Consider the following 20,922-nt stretch of genomic DNA (forward strand, 5'->3'; position numbering starts at 1 on the left):
GTATCTTTAAACCTTAAATAAGTAAATGAATAAAATGCCATAAAATGCCTTTCCTTTCTCTCTCTTTTATTTATTCCCTATTCCTTCCTTTACAGAAGCTAGCAAGCCCCTCACCCAAAAGGGGCTCTATGTTACAAACACACAGACAGACAGACAGACACACACACACCAAACTTCACATTATTAATGAATGACACAGAAGGAAAACATTCTATTCTTTTACATAAAATATGCCCATTCAAGGAAAATATACTGTTTTTCTAGTTTAGTGACTCATAAGGGGGAAAATGTGAGGTCAGCAAAAACAGAGAAAGTGGAACACTGGAGGAAAAAATTCTTGTTTCATACAATAAATCTATTCCAGAAAACTTAGAGCTTTACTTTGATTAAAAGTTTTAATTCTATATCATTAGAAAGCTCATTAGATAAAAAAACCCGCCCATCATGCATATGTTTGAATAACACTTAATAATTTATATTCCCCAAGAGATGGCATTCAATACTATCTAAAACTGTTCTTTTTACCAGACCAAAAATAGAGAAAATAAAAAGGAAAGGGATAAAAACATCTGGCAGAAAAGATGGTAAACATTGACTTGATGAAATTACAATATTGAATGAATAGTCATAATATTGATAGTGAAACAGCATGTCTTTTTAGTCTTTTAAAAATAGCTAATACATTCCAATGAGGTATATGTAATGGATGTATATATCCATCTTAACTATCTCCACACCATTTCCACACACTTAAGTACTCACTGTTTGTGTTTCTTGTGAATACTTTAAGTACTTTATGCATAAACAAATATGAATACATATTGACTCCTTTGCTTTTGTTTCGACTAAGAAAGTAGGTTATAGCCAGCACAAAGCATCTAGCTGTTCATGCTGAGCACTGTACAACTCCTGAGGGTACGGGTCATATACATGATATAAACAGGTCCTCTGGTATAATCTGTTTTTTTTTTTAATTAATGTACAACCTGGAATTATTTCCATATTTTTGCATAGCATCCTAATTCTTTTTTTTTTTTTTTCTTAAGAGGGAGAATCTTAAGCAGGCTCCATGCCCAGTGTGAAGCCCGATGTAGGGCTTGATCTCACAACCCTGAGATCTTGACCTGATCTCAAATCAAGAGTTGGACACTTAACTGACCGAGCCCAGGCAACTCCCCCAATTCTTATTTTTCATAGCTGCATGCATTCCATTTTATGGATGGACCATATTTATTTATTCCCTTATTGATAGATACTTAAATTGTTTCACATTTTTTGCTATTATAAACATGCTGTAATGAAACCCTATATATAGATCATATTGAATGTGTACAAATTTATCTGTATGACAAATTCACAAAAACAGATTATCAGCATTTACACACACTTGATATTTTGATTGAAATTGCCAAACTGCCCCCAATCATCAAATGCCCTAATTTATCATCCCTCCAATAATAGTGCCTGATACTCCCAATTCTCACCCACATGGTTTATTACATAATTATTGGATTTTTTTTTTTTGACAATCTTATTGATAAAAGCGGGATCTTAAGATCCTAAGTCTGATGGGGCTGAACATTTGTTTTTATGTCTTAAGAACCATTTATATTTATACTTTCCTCATTTAATTTCTAGGTATTTTAATCTTTTTGTTGTTTATTTAATGCCTTTAAAACATCTATTATTTACTTTAAGGTATCTAACAAGCTGCGTAGTTAAGGAACTCTAATCCCATTTAGTTGTTTTGCTAAAGTGAAAATGAACCAGAAGTAAAGGGAAGAAACACAAGGTGTGGCAGCAAAGAAGGACAGAAATGTGGACTTACTACTAAACCCAAACAATCCCTTCATCATCATCATCATCATCACCACCACCACCACCACCACCACCACCACCACCACCACCACCACCCTGGGCATGGAGCCTGCTTAAGATTCTCTCTCTTCGGGCGCCTGGGTGGCTCAGTGGGTTGAGCTGCTGCCTTCGGCTCAGGTCATGATCTCAGGGTCCTGGGATCGAGTCCCGCATCGGGCTCTCTGCTCAGCAAGGAGCCTGCTTCTCTCTCTCTCTCTCTCTCTCTCTCTCTCTCTGCCTGCCTCTCCATCTACTTGTGATCTCTCTGTCAAATAAATAAATAAAATCTTAAAAAAAAAAAAAGATTCTCTCTCTTCCTCTGCCCCTCTCCCACTGTCTCTTTCCCCCCTCTCTTGGAAAATGGATGGAAGGAAGGAAGGAAGGAAATTAGTTCTTTCTGGTTCTGTCTCCTTTAATGTCATTTTCCTTTTATGTCATTTTCTTCTTTTATCTCCATTTGCTAAAGTATCAGCAAATTTTGCAAGGTGAAAGAGAAAATAACATAGATCTGGTATTTACCAGAGAAAACTGGCTATGTCCTTTAAATAATTTCTCATAACTATTCCTTTGTAAGCAAACTGGCAAGCAGTAAAAATAAATAAAGGACACTTTTTCCCTGCTATAGTTTAGAAAGAAGTAAGTCTTATAGAGAAGAACTCGCAGTACCAATGGTGTGTAATGTTAATTTCCTCCCTCATTAACCATTTCTAGAATTCTCTTTGCCAGTAGTTGGTTATATATACACAAGGGCATTGCATTAGGAAGAGCAGTAGTTTAGAAGTTAAGATATCGAGATTTGAGTTCTATTTCTGCCATCCACTGCCGACCAAGGGACTCACTAAACAACTCTGCTCCCCAGTTTCTCTATATGTAGAATGACAAGATCATTCATAAAGTGATCTTTAAATGTTCTTCTTTGGTTCTATGAATCAAAAATCTGATTCCTGGCTTACTAAACTACAAGCCCCTCAATATTTTTTCAGGGGAGGACTTTCTTTTTAAAATGTGCATGCACCTCTAAGACCAGTCTTATCTGTGAATGGGATAGGGCAGCTGGCAGTCAGGTCATTTGGAAGGAATTGGGAGGAAGGAAAAAAAAAAAGGAGTTGGATAGTAAAATTTTACATTAAGGTAATTTCAAGAGAGGAGGAGGGAATGATGGTGCTGGTTATCTAAAATATATCTAAATAATACTAATAAATGATCCGTTTGGAAATTGGAAATGCTTAGTATATATAGATTAACTGGCATTACTATTAAACAACTGAATAGTTCTTATAAAGTTAGACCTATAGATTCAGCATTATACTTGAAGAGACAAAACAAAGGTTTAGAAACTGTGGCAAACTGTCCTATACCTTATCACAGCAGAGATTCTTTGAGATAGCGTTAGTATGTAAATAATTCCAGGTCTATATAATCAGGAACAGCTTCCTTTCCTGGGCTAGACTTAATTGATCTTTGAAAAATTTCATTAAAGTGGGGCACCTGGGAGGCTCAGTGGGTTGGGCCTCTGCCTTCAGCTTGGGTCATGGTCTCGGGGTCCTGCGATTGAGCCCCGCATCAGACTCTGCTCTGCAGAGAGCCTGCTTCCCCCCTCTCTCTCTCTGCCTGCCTCTCTGCCTGCTGTGATCTCTCTCTGTGTGTCAAATAAATAAATAAAATCTTTTTTAAAAATTACATGAAAGTTTTAGAAAATCAAGGTATAAAAGATCAAAGGCTTATTTTACTATCTCCTTTATTTTGTAGCCAAAGACAATATTCCTACTGCTAATGAACTTTTTTTCTTCCAAGAATCTAAGCAAAAAACAAAACAAAACAAAACAAAACAAAAAACTAAGTAGTTCAGGAATGCTGCTCATTTGCCCTGGGGGTAGACACATAGCAACCAGCCTGTAACACACCCACAGCCCTGTGGGAAACACTGGAAAACTGCTTGAAAGGAGGAGTCCTAATTTCAGGCGATCTTCATCAGAGCAAGAGCTCACGGCTCTCGGAAGTTTCCCTACATTAGCAGTCGGCCTTCTGCTTGCTTTCACTGGTGCAGTCGTCCCCCAAACATTTTACTCAGTACAACCATGTGCACTATGCTGAGTGCTTGTGATAATATGGTGTACCAGAGAAGGTCCCTGCTCTTATGGCATCTATATTCTAGTGTTGAGAGAAAAAATACTAAAAAAGGAAACAACAAAACAAGCTGGATTTCTGATACATAAATGTGACTGGACAGAGAAGGGCTGATTTAGATTGGGTAGTGGTGTTCCGGCTGAGATCCAAATGATAGGTCAGCCAGGAGAAAAACTGAGGAACAAAAGTGTTCCAGGCAGAGAAAAGGTCTCAAGGAAGCAAAATAGGTTTGGGGTGTTTACAGAAAGTGTGTGTGAAAGAAGAAAGAAAGAAAGAAGTGTGGCTGGAACATGGTGAATGGGGGGGAGAGAAATAGTAGATAAAATTCAGGAAGCAGGCAGGGTCTAACCAACCTAGGGTCTTAGGGCCACGGTAAGGAGCCTGGATTTTGTTTGATGTTATTTCATATATCCTGACTATTCTCAGGACACCTGAGTTTGCCTTTTGCCTTATCTCTTACCTTTCACTTCCTGAGATTCAGCTCTCTGCTTTTGCATTTTCCCTGGTTTTCTGCTTCTGCCTTTAACTCTGCTTATCTCAGGAAGGCTGACATGGCTTTATCCTGAATTATGTTAAAATCTCATTCCGGGGGTGCCTGGGTGGCTCAGTGGGTTAAAGCCTCTGCCTTTGTCTCAGGGTCCTGGGATTGAGCCCCCGCATTGGCCTCTCTGCTCAGCAGGGAGGCTACTTCTCCCCCATCTCTGTCTCTGACTGCCTCTCCGCCTAGTTGTGATCTCTGTCAAATAAATAAATAAAATCTTTTATAAAAAAATAAAATAAAAAATTTTAAAATGTCATTCCCTCTATTTGGGGCAAAAGTGCCCTTTTAAAAGGAGGCTCTTATGTGACTACACAGGTCACCTATCCACAAGGCTGGCCCTCATCTTAATAAACATTTATTTTTTAAAATGCCTTCTATGGATGGATGATTTCTGCTCTCATTTCACCTGGTCTATCAAATTTATAAACTTTTCCAAGATCTTTTAAATAGAGTAGCTCCTCAAACATGTGGCTTAAAGGAAGCTGCCAGGAAATAAGAAACTAGGATATCAAGACTTACTGAGACAACTTCATGATGTCATTACAATCACTAAAAACTGTGATGATCCAGCTTATTCTCAAACAAACTATAACTCACTTGTTCTTACTACTTATTGAGATGCATAATTCTTCCTCTTATAGGTATAAGGAGATTATTATATAGAAGCCGAATAAGAGTTGTTAGTACTTTTGGAATAACTGCTAGGTGGTTCACATTGCCAAGTGGATCTAGTTTTATTAGGCAAATAGCTAAGAAATGCAGCTATGTGACTAACACATTAAGATTTAACTAGAAATTTCCTTAGTTTATAATACGCATTAAAAATACTAAAAAATGTAATTACAAACCACATTTTTAACGTGATACATCTTCATAATCTTTAAGTTTTCATAAAGCCTGAGAACCAATAATCAGATAAGAAAATGTTTGACTATCGGGGGCTTGGGTGATTCAGCCTGTAAGAGTCTGCCTTCCGCTCAGGTCATGATTCTGGAGTCTCAGGATGGAGTCCTGAAGGAGTTGAATGGGGCATGGGGTTTCAGCTTAGCAGGGAAACTGCTTCTCCCCCTACTCTCCCCATCTTGTGCTTTCTCACTCACTCTCTCTCACATAAATAAATAAAACCTTTAAAAATATATAAAAAAAAAAAGAAGAAGAAAATGCGTGACTATCAAATGGTTTCTCTTTTTTTCCCCCATTTTTTTCCCTCTTTTCCCACCTTCACCCATTTTGCTCACCTCCAGCCCCCCAAATGGTTTGTGTAACAACCAATTTTACCTATTATGTAAAACTGGACACGATCATAGCTAACTAGGAAGGGTTCACAATGTTTAGTTACTTACTGCTAAAGAATGATATAAATTAAAGGTGCCAAGTCTGAAATGTCAGTCCAGCCTCTGATATTTTAAGTCTGTAATCAACATCTCTACCTGCAGAACAGGGTTGTACTAACCTTGCCCTGAGGTGCTCCTATTCCATTCACGGTAGAACTCATTACTTAGCATTAGTTATCATAATGATTTATGCAATATCACAAGCATACTCAGACTCAAGAGAATTATAGCTAATACCATTTTACTGCTATCAAGATGACCTTGGAAAGGAATAGTTTCATTTGTAATTACAAAACAACGTGACAGATGCCAAGACAAAGACACTATTACTGATACGTTTATACCGCTACCTGATGCTACATGGAAGGGGTGCCTGGAGGAAAAAAATGGTTAAGGGAATGTATTGTTGGTTTCAATGACATTAATGTTTGCATCAGGTCTGAGACTATGCTGTTAAGAAACTCAATATATGACAGGTCTTGTCCTGAAAAAGCTGACAATCTGGTATAAGAACTAAGGTAAGTACAGGTGAAAAGATTTTCAAACATAAAACAATACAAATAAATCTGCAGAATCATAGCATCTTGGTTTTTGTGCCACAGCAGGATCGAGTCCGAAGATACCTGCATCTTAGTGGCTTTGCAATTTTCTGGCCCTGTGACTACAAGTTAATCAATTACTCATACTCACTCAAGGTGACCACCATTACTCACCTCAACTGCCTCCTAACTGCTCTATTTCCATTTTTACCCCCTCCCTTTAATGGGTTCTCCACAGCATAACCAAGGTCTTTTAAAAAAAAGTGTGAATCAGGGGCACCTGGGTGGTCCAGTGGGTTAAAGCCTCTGCCTTCGGCTCAGTTCATGATCCCAGGGTCCTGGGATCAAGCCCCATATCGAGCCCCATATCGAGCCCCACATGGGGCTCTTTGCTCAGCAGGAGCCTGCTTCCCCTCCTTCTCTCTCTGCCTGCCTCTGCCTGCTTGTGATCTCTGTCAAATAAATAAATAAAAATCTTTTTTAAAAATGTGAATCAGATCATATCACTTGTATGCTTCAACCTAAACTCTGTAGTACCTTCCGATTACTTTTAGAATAAAATTCAAACCCTTGGACACGTAAGGCTCTTAAAAGGCTCTGTATTATCTGGCCCCTAATAATACCTTTTTGACCTTATTTCCTACTACTTTCCTCCAAGCTCACTATGCTAGGAACACAGTGGCCTCATTTGCTCTTCAGTGCTATCTAGCTCTTACCTGCCTCTGGGCCTCTGCACGGCTTAGAACTGTCATTGTGCAGGTAGGTTCCTTATCATGATTCAGGACTAGGCTCAAATGTCACATTTTCAGAAAGACTTCACCACCCCTTCTCATTATTATTCTCAATCACACTATCCTCTTCTATTGTCTCACTGTACTGATTGTTATCTGAAATTCCCTCATTTATATATCTGTTACTTGATTATCTCCAGAGTCCCCCAGGAGGAAGTACACTTCAGAAGAGAAGTGATCGTGTTTGCCTTTCTCTGTGCTGTAGTCCCAGTAGCTTGAGCTAGGTCTAGGCCATAGAAAAGTACAATAAATAAATTGTGTTTTTTTTATTAATGTTATTTATATATGTCTCAGGCTTTGAGTCTCCTCATCTGTTAAAAAAGGGGATAATTATACCTGCACCACTCATTAGAAATAGAGACTAACATTTACTAAATTTTTACTATATCTCAAGGAGAGTGAAAAATCACTTTATATGCATATTCTCATACTATTATGATTTCGATTTTACTAATAAGGCCGCCACTTCTTACAAAGGTGAAATAACTGGCCTAAGGACACAAGGTGATAGTGGGACACCAGAGCTGAACCTCAGAATGTGGGCTTTTCTCCACTCTTTGATAGTTTCTAGAAGGATGTTTCCTTCCATTACAGCAAAACAGGCTGTGCCGTCTGCTCCCCTGAGGTCCTACTTTGTCCTGTGCATCAAGCGAAAAAGGTATTACATCCCCCAAAGGGTTCTTTGCCAAGATGAATATCCCCATTTCTTTCAATCCTTCCTTAAAGCATCTTCATGCCTTGGTCATTCTCCTCTGGACAAACTCGTTTGACAACGTCTCTGCTCCAGAACTGGTTATTTTAACTGAACAAATGGTTAAGGGGCATCAGCGACGAGGCAGCCGATTCCCAGCGGCTGAGAAAATGCAGATGTGCAAGTGTAGTTGTGCGCTGTGGTGAACACAGGCAGGCTTCCTGGAGGAGGTGATCCCTGAGCTCAAGTCCAGGGCAGTAAGCAGCGATAGGAAGCTGAGGGCCGCTAGGTCGAGACAAAAGATGGTGCAGTGAGTTTAAGAAGACCTGGGACACAAGCTCAAAGAGTGATGTGTTTGCACCCCGCGGAGCGCATGGCGTTTCCCTAAAAGTAACTTTGAAAAGCACTGGAAGGAAGCAAAGTGGGAGGAACAGTCATGGAGCAAAACGCGAACCTACCCGTAATCTGGTAACCCGGCCTCCGTAGCCCGACTGCCAGCGCCACCACCTGAGGAGTCCTGTAGCCAGAGCAGCGGCACGCTCCTCCCAGTTGTCGCGAGACTGGCCAGGCATCGCGAGATCTGTCTTCTCGTCTCCGATGCCAGGAGCTCTCTCTGGGCGCTATGGGAGGACTCTGGCATGGGGCATGGAGGCGCGTCACCGTCTGTGGCTGGCGCTGGAGTCACCCTGGGTCCCCGACTAAAGTTGCCGAGAGCGCAGAGCCGTTTCTCAGGCCGAGAAGGAGTGGGACAGGAAGTGCTGAGAGGGGGCTGAGGCGGCTTGGGACATGGAGGCGCCCGAACCCGGGCCCAGACCTGGCCCTACAGCCGCCACGGCGGCCGAAGAGCACGAACCCTTTCACGCGCGCGCAGGAGGAGGACTGGCGGCGTCGGAACAAGACGGTCCTCACGTACGTGGCCGCCGCCGCCGTGGGCATGCTGGGGGCGTCGTACGCCGCCGTGCCCCTTTATCGGCTCTATTGCCAGGTAGGGGGCGGTGCTGCCTCCTGGGCGGTGTCATGGGCGGGGAGGTGCGGGCCAGGTCCCTAGGCTGCGATCGCTCCTCCGTGTTGTGTGGAAGGGCCTGAGATTGGCTACCAGAGGGGAAACAGGCTTTAAAAAGTACGCCCTCCCCCTAAAAAAAAAGTACTTTCCCAGGCTTACCAGAAGAAGTTAGTGGTAAAGCTACAAGTAGAACCCAAGCCCCTATAGCAGTCGTGCTTATCCTGACCACACTGGAGTGGAATTGCCTATCTCTGAGCTACACTACTGAAAACGTCCGCAGCCTATACTTTGCTCTCCACCAGTCTGCCTTACCCTTTGGCTGCTCACATACGTGTTCTTTTATAAGATGTGAGTTACATGAGTACATTGCTTCTGTGAACCATATATGGCTGATGTGCGATGGTTAACCCTGGAAGTGGGAGTATGTTTGTCAGTCGGGCTTAAGCGGGAAGTACTTTTAATCCCCACAAAGGCATGAGTCGGGCATTTGGGGCTTCCCTCCGCGGTTGATACGTAAGTGTAATCTGCTTACCCAGGGCCCCCTTTTAGATCGGAAACCCTAATTCAGTTCGTCAGGTGTGGTCCCCCAGAGAACCAGCGTCCCATCACCTGGGAGCTTGAGTGCACATTACCAAGTCAAACTCCAGAGCCACTGAATCAGAAACTCTGCGAGAGGGGCGCGGCAATCTGTGCTTTAATTAAGTCGCCTAGCTGTGTTTGATGCAGACTAGTATTTGAGAACCATAAACAAAGGCAAACTTTACGTATTTCACATATATTTTCCTTAAAAATTAAGGAATTAATTAATTAATTAATAGTTTGCTGTTTTGGCTAGGCATTAGGTTCACTAGTGGAGCTTCTTTAATAAATATGTTTTTGGGGCTTCCTCACCCCAGAGATTCTGATTAGGTGTGGGAAGGGGCCAGGAATTTCTGTTTAAGAAATAAAAGTGAGAGCTACCTTCCTGTCATTCACTAAGTGTTTGATAGTGGTTCTCCCAACTTTGTTGTGAGGGGGGCTCATCTGGAGAGCTTTTAAAAATCCTGACACCCAGGTCACATCCCTAACCAGTTAAATCAGAATGTCTCCCAGAGGGAGTCAGGCATTTGTAACTCTTTAAAGATTGTCAGGTGATCCCAGTGTGTAGCAAAGTTTGGGAATCACTGGTTAACTGCCAGTATTGTTAATGCCTCGCTTACTTCTCTTCTCCTTTTGGACATGAACATGCTATTTTCCATAATGACTAAAACAGCAAAAATCTAAAGGACTTTTCAGTCTCCAAATATTAGTATTCATGGGGTATGCAGTAGCTTAATTTGGGAGGATGAGTATAGAATGTGAATTAGTTTTAATCAGAGGGCAGTCTGGACCTAGCATGGATCCCCAAACTAGCAGTTAGTTAAATCATAAAACTGAATCCAAAATAGCAAGTATAAATCTCCACAAACCATGAGGGGAGAAGGGAGTCAGTTTTATTTTCAGGGAATATTTAGTAACATCTGAAGACATTTTTTGTTGTCATAACTTGGGAGGTGAGCAGGGAAGGTGCTACTGATGTCCTAGTGCGTAGAGGCTATGGATGCTGCTGAACGTTCAATACTGCACAGGACAAACACTTCCCCTGCCTCCCCCACCGAAAAAACCCAGAAAAACCCAAAGAATTATCCAACCTGAAATGCCCTTAGTGCCAAAGTTGAGAAACCCCCGGTTTCACACTTAAGTGAATGACAGTATTTTGTACGTGTGTGTGCAGATGCAGAGCAGGATAGTAAAAATTGTAATTTGTAATCCTAAACTTAAATCAAGTTGGACGTTACACGGTGACATTTCCAAAAGAGCCTCTTTTTTACTTTTGGAGTCACAGAACTTTAGAGCCAAAATTAAGGAATTATATAAAGTTTAATACAGTGACCACACATTTTATGAATGTGGAAAATATAGCCCCGCCAGGGGCACCTGGGTGGCTCAGTGGGTTAAAGCCTCTGCCTTCGGCTCAGGTCATGATCCCAGGGTCCTGGGATCGAGCCCCACATTGGGCTCTCTGCTCAGCGGGGAGCCTGCTTTCCCCTCTCTCTCTGCCTGCTTCTCTGCCTACTTGTGCTCTCTGTCTGTCAAATAAATAAATAAAATCTTAAAAAAAAAAAAAAAAGAAAAAAAAAAAGAAAATATAGCCCCCCAAAGTAAGATTTATTCAGTTCTTAGAGCTAGTTAGTAGCAGAACTAGACTAGAGCCCAGGACATATTTTCATTGCCCTTTTCTGTTTTTAAGTTATCTAATTATCAAATTTGCAAATTTGAAGAATCTATATGCAAAGACTGTCTGTCAGAATACATTAAGGAATCTTTATTCAAGTGACTCAAATTCTTCAGGAGTTACATCTTAAAACTTAAGCACTATAGCTCTCATGGGCAGAAGAATTTACTTACTAAACAGGATAAAGGCTTATCCTAGCAGCTTTTAGGTTTATAATGTAATTCAATAATGTTGCAGGGCAGTTGAGTGCAGTTAGTTGACTTGTGTAATACATGGAAGATAGTAATACTACATTTTGCTGGGAGTCTTCCCCTAGCCTCAAATTTGGTATTTTTTTCCTAGTATAGTAACAGATTAATTATCCGGAGACCAGAATTCTGGCAACCTCAAGCATCAGAAGAATGATGACCCTGGAAGTAAGGATTTTTCTTTTTAAACATCTCTGATGATAAGGAGATAATTAATGGCAATGAAGATAGGCAAGAAATGTCAGACACAGATTATTCTGTTGTCTTGTGATTTATTCAGTTGCCAAAGGGATCAGTTTTTCTGATTAACCAATGATATTTACAAAAGCTATACTATACAAAGTACAGAAAAAAATTACAAAAACATTTACCAACATGGAAAAATACTTATGATGCTTGAGAAAAGCAGAATACAGAAGTGAAACTACAAACTAATCTATGCTATTAAAATCATGATATGGAAAAGGATCAGATAGGACTATGGATAATGGAATTAGTTTCATTGAAATGATAGGGCCGTGGGTAATTTTTACTTCTGTTAATGAGTGGGTAATTTTTACTTCTGTTAATGACTAGTAGTGTATATGAAACACTAGCAATACGTAGAAATATGTTTACTGGAAAGTTAAGCTAAAATTCTGAGCTATATATTATCGGTGGGGAGTCTGCTTTCTCTCAAATGACTCATTTTTTTACTATGTCCAATAACCAAGTGATTACTGAAAAAATAAAGTGACTCTAACAAATAGAGGCCCTTGACACCCCAAAGGTGGTCAAGCCATTGACACATTCATAGGAAGTGGCCAGTGACAGTATATAAATTGGGCTTCTACTAGATTACTAAATTGTTTTTAAAATTTGTTTTTATCCAATAAACCATCACCTGAAAGTATTATTTGGCATATTACCCTGTAATATTCTTAATATCTTTAATACCTAGACTACTGGTCTTGGAGGATCAGCAGTAGCAGGTCATGCATCAGACCAGATTGAAAACATGGTGCCTGTTAAGGATCGAATTATTAAAGTCACCTTTAATGCAGATGTGCATGCAAGTCTCCAGTGGAATTTTAGACCGCAGCAAACAGAAATATATGTAAGTGACTATAAGTAGTTATTAAAAGATTATTTTTTTCGTTGTAAAAATTATCATCACTTAAACTGTTTAACAATTTAGGGAACACTCATGTAAACTTATCTCAAAATACTAAGACTCCATTAATGTAATTGTTTTATTCTCACAGACTACTTTTGACAGTCTCCTATACCTAATGTAACAGTATACTGTATGATACTGTAGTAAAAGTCTGTTTGGAATGATGGAAAATGTTATTTGTTCTTATTAGAGTCATATTAAGAATTCACTCTTATGCTATGTGGTTAACTTTCCCTCAGGTATAGATAAGGGGGAAAGTTTGAAAATCATTGATTACTATGAAAAGCAGTTTACTGATTTATATCAAAGATATGCCTGTATCAAAAAAAACTGAGAAGCTTTGAAGTAATCATATTAAATAGTCGTGTTCTACTTCAGAAAAGCTATACCTTAAAAGTTTCCTAAAATCTTGACTAACTGGAATCCTAGAGGATTTAATTGAAATTATTTCATGAACTGAGGAATAGCCAGAAATGCTTCATTGTGACCCTTACTGGAAAACCTTTATAAATACTGGTGTCTCCCCAGGTTGGTAAACATTACTGAATCTCTTCAATGATTGAAGGTTTTATAGGTTATGATTTTGAGTATTCTAATCACATAGTAGTGTTTAAGATATTAGTGGCTGAATTGGTATAAATGACAGAGAATCTTTTGGAAATCTGTTTTTTTAAAGCCTTGCAAGTTTTAAAAATGTGTTCTCTCAAAAAGAGTATTCATGCTTTTTGGTTAAATAAAAGTTCTATTCAGTCAGTTTTATTTTGGTTATAAGTTTAATTTGCTCTAGTTGGTAACCTCTTAAAAAGAATGTCAGTCAGGGTATTTGGTATCAGTGTTAAGAAATCAGGTTTGGGGGCGCCTGGGTGGCTCAGTGGGTTAAAGCCTCTGCCTTCGCTCCGGTCATGATCCCAGGGACCTGGGATCGAGCCCCACATCAGGCTCTCTGCTCAGTAGGGAGCCTGCTTCCTCCTCTCTCTGTCTACTTGTGATCTCTGTCTGTCAAATAAATAAAAACTTTAAAAAAAAAAATCAGGGGCGCCTGGGTGGCTCAGTGGGTTAAAGCCTCTGCCTTCGGCTCAGGTCATGATCTCGGGGTCTTGGGATCGAGCCCCACATCGGGCTCTCTGCTTAGCAGGGAGCCTGTTTCCTCCTCTCTCTGGGCCTGCCTCTCTGTCCGCTTGTGATCTGTCAAATAAATTAAAAAAAAAAAAAAAAATCTTAAAAAAAAAATCAAATCAGGTTTGGGCTGTGATAGGCTTGGCTGTCCTTGAACATTTAAAGTAATTTAATTTGCAGATTATTACTTGAAGATCTGAGATATACAAAAGGACAATGCACAATTAATAATGAATAGGAAACTGGTTCCACTGACATATGCAAGTAAAAATTGAAAACCAGATTAAAAAAAAAAAGATATTCATGGGTAGTATTCACAATTTATTTTGCTGATCCTCAGTATTAGTTTAGATAAAGTATTGTGGTCTGATGGATAGGAAAAATAATATGACTAATTTAATATAAGGGAAAGGAGGAGCTGTGAGATTTCAAATATTGATGATGTGTATTTCCTTAAAACAGGTAGTGCCAGGAGAGACTGCACTGGCGTTTTATAAAGCTAAGAATCCTACAGACAAACCAGTAATTGGAATTTCTACATACAATGTTGTACCATTTGAAGCTGGACAGTATTTCAATAAAATACAGGTACAGCTTATATATGCAAACTTTAGTATTAAACTTACTGCAGTGTTTAGTAGAAACTAATTTCTGAAAATTCATTTCTTCTAAACATTAAACTTTTTTCCCATTGCTTAAACAGGTATGCAGAGGTTGAGATGAACCAAATTTTAATTTCTTTAAAATTCAAAGAGGAACAGGGTGCCTGGGTGGCTCAGTCAGTTAAGTGTTGGAGTCTTGATTTTTGTTCAGGTCATGATCTCAGAGTCATGGGATCAAGCCTGGCACTGGTCTCTGTGCTCAGCTGGGAGTCTGCTCCAGATTCTTTTCTCCCACTCCCCATCTGCCCCCCACCCCCAACAATTTTGTTGAGTCTCAGTATTTTTTTTTTTGAAATTTTTAAGATTTTATTTATGAGTGAGAGAGCATGTGTGCATGCTCAAAAGTCGAGGGGAGGGGCACAGGGAGAAGTAGACTCCCCGCTGAGCAGGGGGAGCCCATTGAGTCTCAATTTAAAGCAAAAATCAAAGATACTGTCATTTTGTCTCAGAACTTAGATGATATTTAGTTATTTTTCTTATAATATTCAATTTTATGCTCACTAAAGCCAAGAAATGGACCATTATTAATATTTCTAATCTAAAAGAAATTAAATATCTTTCTATAACTTCTAGTGCTTCTGTTTTGAGGAACAAAGGCTTAATCCACAAGAAGAAGTAGATATGCCAGTGTTTTTCTACATTGATCCTGAATTTGCTGAAGATCCAAGAATGGTGAATGTTGATCTCATCACTCTTTCCTACACTTTCTTTGAAGCAAAGGAGGGACAGCAGTTGCCGGTTCCAGGCTATAATTGAAGTTAGCACCTAAGTCCTGCTTCAGATTTGTGATTTTTGAAAAATCATGTATCTACTCTTCTCAGGGGAGAAATATCCTACAGTAATGTGAAGCTATTTTAAATATTATTTAATGCTGGTTTTTTTTTTTTTCCTCAACTAACTTACCCTACTTAAAATTGAACGGTTTCTATCATAAGGAATCCACATGCCTGTTTGAATGTATGACTGTTCAAAGCCATAGAGTAATATAAGTAATACTAAAAGTAATATTGGTAAGTAATAATAAGAGAAACTCCTGTTTCTTAAATATGTAGGCATGGACTTGATGGTTCAGATTAATTCTATTTGCTCCCCTTACAGATTATTAGCCTTTCATACTTGTAACAGTGAATATTTTTGTTATTCCCAGGATTATCTGTTTTAGGCTCCAGGTCTTCTGCCCATTTTTATTATTTCTAAAATAGTCGGGTTACTACTTTTTTCTTTTATTGTGAATAGTCACTACTTTAAAAGCTCACAATGGAAGAAGAATCACTGAGCCCTAATAGCTTGCCTAGAGGTAACATACTGACTTCAGATTTGACTGTTTTTCCTTTAGGCCCTAGGGCTATTTTATATTCTGAAATTTTGGCATCATGAAATGAAATAAAATGCACAAATATATTAACTAGGATTATAGCATTTCCTTTGATGGTTCAAGTCCCTGAATGTTAAAATATAAGTGTGGAATTGTGAAGACTCCTATCAGAAATTCTATGAACAAACTGTTTAAAAAAAAAAAATGTATTAATTGTTTTAATAGGAATCTGTCATTGTAATTTATGACATAAATGAATGCACAATTTATTCTAAATATTTTCTAGTAGTGTTTGTTCCAGATAGAAATATTACAGTTAAAGGGAGAGAAAAAAGATCATCTAGTATTACAAAGAATTGTATTTAAAGGCAACTTTAATGAAGAGTCCAGTGACCTCTTCAAGGTATCTGAAATATAAACTACAATCATGAAGGCTTTTACAAGTTACAATTCTAAACAAGTATTATTTATAAAAAGTACAAATTGACTTTTACATTCAACTTAGTTAAATGAAGGCACTCAATAGTCTTCATAATTATTTTGTAATAAAATAATCTTCATCTACTCTTATCACAGCTGTGTGAGGATTTCTTTTCTAAAAGTAGGAAGCCCAATGAAACCTAAGCTGCTGTCATTAAACTAGTTGGCCTCAGTACAATGGATTTTTCTTCTGCTGAAGTTTTAACTGAGTATATGTTACAACCAAGTTCTTTTGAGATAAAGTTTAAACTGTGGTCTGGAAGCATAAATATTCCTGTGGAATTGTTACTCTTCTGTGAAGCTTCATTACTGCAGAGGAGAAATGTTCCACTAAGCTTCTGATGTGCTGGTAGGTCTTGTCTTCTGGGCCTCAAAGTTTCATAGGGTCTACCTTTTAGAGAATTGGCACCTTTAATGTAGTTAGTGAGCTGGTCATCCGCCTTCCCCTAGAATAGAAAGAATATAGCCACCCTTCATCCTTTCCTTTTCTTTCCCCATTCCTACATAACGAGAGAGTCACAATCTAATGCAGAAAGGTGGGCATGTACTAGTTCAATGGGGGTAGGTGTGAGGGGAATAAATAAGGTTAATGGGTCACTGATGGCCATGCATTCATTAGTAAATAAAATAGGATGACTGATATAACAAATAGGAAGAATCCAGACCTATCTGGATGAGCAATAAGTGGGTTTCACCAGTTAGTAGATATTAACTGTATGTAAAAAAATAAATGTCTATTTCAGTGCTTAAGAAGTTTCTATTGATCATTATTTTTGTTAGCATTAATATTTCTGTACCCATAGACCCAACTTCTACATTCCAAAGGTTCATTATTTTTAGCTAACAAGCTCACAAAAATTGTATTTCATTATAATTGGAGTGATTAGGAGAAACTTTTGTACTAAGATTTCACTCAAAGTGTCAGATTCAAATGGCCTTTATAAAATGTAAATACTGAAAACAAAGTGGCAATTACACTGGAATTCTATAGCATGGGGAATGTATATTGTATAAGTTGAAGTCTACCTCAGCATTCACTATGACTTTGAGCTCCTTTCTGCTGATGAACATCAATTTCTTCATAAACAGCTCTGAAACAAACAAACCATCATGGCAAAAGGGTTATTATATTTCAAAGTACTATTTTGGCTTTTAACTACCAACACCTTAACTAAAAATCTCCCATTTTTGGTATTCAGACTGTATCAGTGAATAAAAACAGATCTCTGCCCTTGAAGCTTACATTATATTATAGCTTTCTTAGAGCCTAATGTAATTCCCATGCATCTTACAAATATGTATCTCATATAACCAATTCATTTTAGTTGTGACTCAATGAAAAATGTGGCTCAAATTTGGACAGTTTGCTCTCTGCTTTACCCAAAAAAAAGCCCCAAAAAACAAACAAACAAACAAAAAACAAAAAAAAAACCCAAAAAACAAAAAAATCAGTTTTTCCAGGTTTCAAACCATTTAAAAATACTAACATTCTATCTTCTTAACCTATGTTATTACAGTCGAAACTCCTGAGCCCCCTTCAACTTATAAGTGTCATCTCTATACCTCATTTATAGTAATTTTTCATGGCATCGTTCAGTTCTTCATATCTGTCTTACATAGGCCTATACCTAAGAAAACATCTAAACCTACAAATACAACATTGATACAGTATAGTAAAACATGGCTGGGGAAAGAAAATCTTTTAAAAAAATCATAGCACTGTGAAGCCATGTTCATCAACATTACAAGGATCCAAGAGGGTCCAGAAATTTTAATGTATTTCCACAAAGCTATTTCAACTTCTTTCACTCCTCACATCTCTGGTCCCCCTCCTCTTACCACTCTTGGTCAGAAACCTCACTTAAAAGTAAATTAAATGCCGTGGTATGGAAACTCTCATCTCCCTATCACCATATCTTCAAGTCTTCATCTTCTTCACCTATACCACCATCTGTTTCTGGCTACACCTGGCTTCTCAAAACATGTTACTCACTCAGTCTTCCCCCTTTTTGAACTTCTGGTCTCCCTATCTATTAGATCCTACTGGTCAGCATTTACAGATGCTCCATTGTCTCCTATTTTCTAAAATAAGGCAGTCCTCAATCCCATGTCTACTGAGTGATCATCTCAGTAACCTCTAGCTACCAAGCCATTGTCCACCATCCCTTCATATGGAAGTTTATAGTGGCATCTATAATGACCATCCCTACTTCCTCCCCTCTGTTAACACACTAAAATCTGGCTTCTGTCCGCATCAGTCTAGCAAAACAGCTTACACCAAGGATTTCCTTCTACTTAATTCATTAACTAGTTTTCAGTCATCATGTTCTCTTTGATGGTTCATCACAGTTTTGTACTCCCTCCTGGTTTCCAAATTGCTCTTCCACATCGGCTAATAATAGTGTCCCTATTCTCTTTGCTCTTGGCATTAGCTGTTCATTTCCTTGAATGTGCCCAAACTCTGTCTACTCACAGTCTTTGTACCTGTTGTTCCCAGGGCCTACAAAACTGATTCCCAAACTTGTCACCTGACTGATAATTGCAGGTCTCAACCTTATTGTCACTTCCTCAAGCTTTCTCTACCCTTCATTTAAATTAGTTCTACCTGTTATAATCTTTCAAGTCACCATGTTCTTTCATACCATTAACATGATCTGTAAATATATGTTTCCGTTTTCTTTTTTTTTTTTTTTTTTTGAGTATGTTCCATGGATACAGGGCTTGAATTAATGACCCTGAGATCAAGCGTCAGACACTTAACTGACTGAGCCACCCAGGTTCCCTGATTTCTTCTTCCACGCTAGATTTAACCTCCATGAGGATGGGGAGGACGCCTCTCACTCAACATTATAAATTAGGCATCAGTCATTGTCCTTGGCATATAGTGTTCAAGCATTTGCCAGATGAATCATGTGCACATGTATGTATATAACTTCATAAATACTGTACTCATCCTACCAGAACAGAAATTCTTAACCTAGGGTTCATGGACAACTAGTGATGTGAAAATTCCACAACTTTTTCTACAAGGCTTTGTGGTTTTCCTTAGGGAGAATTTCCTAAGGTGAATTTTTAATGGAATGAAACACCCTACCCCTCAGAAAGTAAGAACCACAATGGTAGAGGATTCCAAAGCTCCACTTATCCAGCTTCTCACTCTCTCAAATTTAATATCTGTTGCACTGCCATATCTACTTATAATTTCCTAGTTAACTGGAATATAATAAACTCCACTTCCTCTTTGGATGGTATGTGATTCTGATTCCTTAAGTGACAAATATATTCAGTGATACTTTATCAACCAGAATGACTTAGGGAAATTTTGCAATCCTACATTAGGAAAAAAATATTTAATGAACTTCTAGGGGTGCCTAGGTGGCTCAGTAGGTTAAAGCCTCTGCCTTCGGCTCAGGTCATCATCTCAGGGTCCCAGGATTGAGCCCCACATCAGGCTCTCTCCTCGACAGGGAGCCTGCTTCCCCTTCTCTCTCTGCCTGCTGCTCTGCCTACTTGTGATTTCTCTCTGTCAAATAAATAAAAAAATCTTAACAAAAAAAGTATTTAATGAACTTCTAAGTCTGTTAAAATTCATAAATTATTCCAAAATGGATCACTGCATTATTGGTTTAAAACCAGGGGTCAAACCCTCAAATGTTTAACACATGCCAGGCTGATCAAATAAATGGACGAAGCCGGCCAGTCGGGGCCTGATCAACTGCAGCACATACCTTGCCTTAATGAGGCAGCTACTACTCAGTCCTAACGTAGTGCTAGCCATTTAAAAATGCAGGCCTTGCTTTGCCACAGTACCAAAAGAATCCACAAGACCAGATACATACATAATTTTTTTTTTACAATATCCCAGTTTTTTAATTTTTTGTCAATTAATTTTTAAATGCACGGTTTAAATTCCACATAGGTCAAACAGAACACAGCTGTAAGGAAGATACTGCCTAAAGGCTGTCAGTTTCCTAACAATGGTTTCTATAAACGTGCTTTAATCCTTTTTAAGAATTCTAGGGGTAATGGTCAAAGTATTAAAGCTCTAATGAGCCTACTTACTGTTGCATAAATATTTATATACACTTGACCAACATATCATAAAATAACGCTCTAAGAGCTTCAAGTTAAGAAGACACGTTTACACTAACTAATGCTTTATTAATCCGTTTTAAGTTGACATATAGAGTGAAGACTAACAACAATTTTTTTTCTGATTAGTAGTTAAAGAACAGTTAAAATAATCCATCAATGTGATATTACTTATGTCACCAATTAGCGAATATAGTGCCCTTCTCAAGCTGGAGAGAACCTTTTTCCCAAGGCATCTATAAGGAACCCGTTAATGTACACGATGGTTCCAGTTATTTCTTAATGTGCAGCCCCAGCATTTTTATTTTTTAGTCATAAGGCCGAGCACAATAAAACCATTAAGAGCAACAGCCTCCATAAAACCTCGTAAGTCATTTTTAATAAGGTCATCAATTTCTGCCAAGACCTAAACAAAATTAAATGTAAAACCAAACCCTGTTAGCTCTGTTACCAAAAGGAACCAAGATGAAAAATAAATTAATCATTTTGTAAATGACTTACTCTGTAGTGACAGCAGGAGCTAAGGGATCAAATTCCATTACCTCATAGTAATTGGGTGGCTGAAGATCATTCTTTGTCAATGCTTTAGGCAAAAAACAAAAACAAAACACCCAACCAGTAAACACACATTGTATTTTTCAAGAACACATGCATAATTAATATTCTCTTTATGATTCAGACTTCAAACATTAGACCCTAAGAAACCCTGACAACCA

At 38.5% G+C, this 20,922-nt stretch overlaps 3 protein-coding genes across 6 annotated transcripts in view; 1 reads left to right on the forward strand and 2 right to left on the reverse strand.

Moving 5' to 3' along the window:
- The window catches only part of STXBP4 (syntaxin binding protein 4), a 157,847-nt gene extending 149,399 nt beyond the window's left edge, over window positions 1-8,448 (reverse strand). Inside the window, exon 1 of one of the 2 annotated variants that reach the window (XM_032872018.1) lies at window positions 8,339-8,448. The gene's annotated coding sequence lies outside the window, so the exon portion shown is untranslated. Of the gene's footprint in view, window positions 1-3,345; window positions 3,382-8,338 lie in introns of those variants that run through there. The other variant, XM_032872019.1, reaches the window with a different exon arrangement.
- On the forward strand, window positions 8,447-16,204 carry LOC116876066 (cytochrome c oxidase assembly protein COX11, mitochondrial). Its single transcript, XM_032872025.1, has 4 exons — window positions 8,447-8,865; window positions 12,326-12,481; window positions 14,120-14,245; window positions 14,893-16,204. The coding sequence occupies exons 1-4, from the start codon at window positions 8,503-8,505 to the stop codon at window positions 15,073-15,075; spliced, it is 828 nt and encodes a 275-aa protein (XP_032727916.1). The 5' UTR covers window positions 8,447-8,502; the 3' UTR covers window positions 15,076-16,204.
- TOM1L1 (target of myb1 like 1 membrane trafficking protein) overlaps window positions 15,991-20,922 on the reverse strand; it is a 57,261-nt gene continuing 52,329 nt past the window's right edge. For 2 of the 3 annotated variants that reach the window (XM_032872022.1, XM_032872020.1), the window contains exons 14-16: window positions 20,708-20,789; window positions 17,141-17,205; window positions 15,991-16,560 (exon numbers count right to left, since the gene is read on the reverse strand). In XM_032872022.1, the coding sequence (XP_032727913.1) occupies window positions 17,142-17,205; window positions 20,708-20,789 (146 nt within the window). In that variant the 3' untranslated portion in view covers window positions 15,991-16,560; window position 17,141. The remainder of the gene's footprint in view (window positions 16,561-17,140; window positions 17,206-20,707; window positions 20,790-20,922) is intronic. The other variant, XM_032872021.1, reaches the window with a different exon arrangement.

The sequence above is a fragment of the Lontra canadensis genome, unplaced genomic scaffold (genome assembly GCF_010015895.1).
Source record: "Lontra canadensis isolate GAN:19392208 unplaced genomic scaffold, GSC_riverotter_1.0 scaffold43, whole genome shotgun sequence".
NCBI lineage: Eukaryota > Metazoa > Chordata > Mammalia > Carnivora > Mustelidae > Lontra > Lontra canadensis.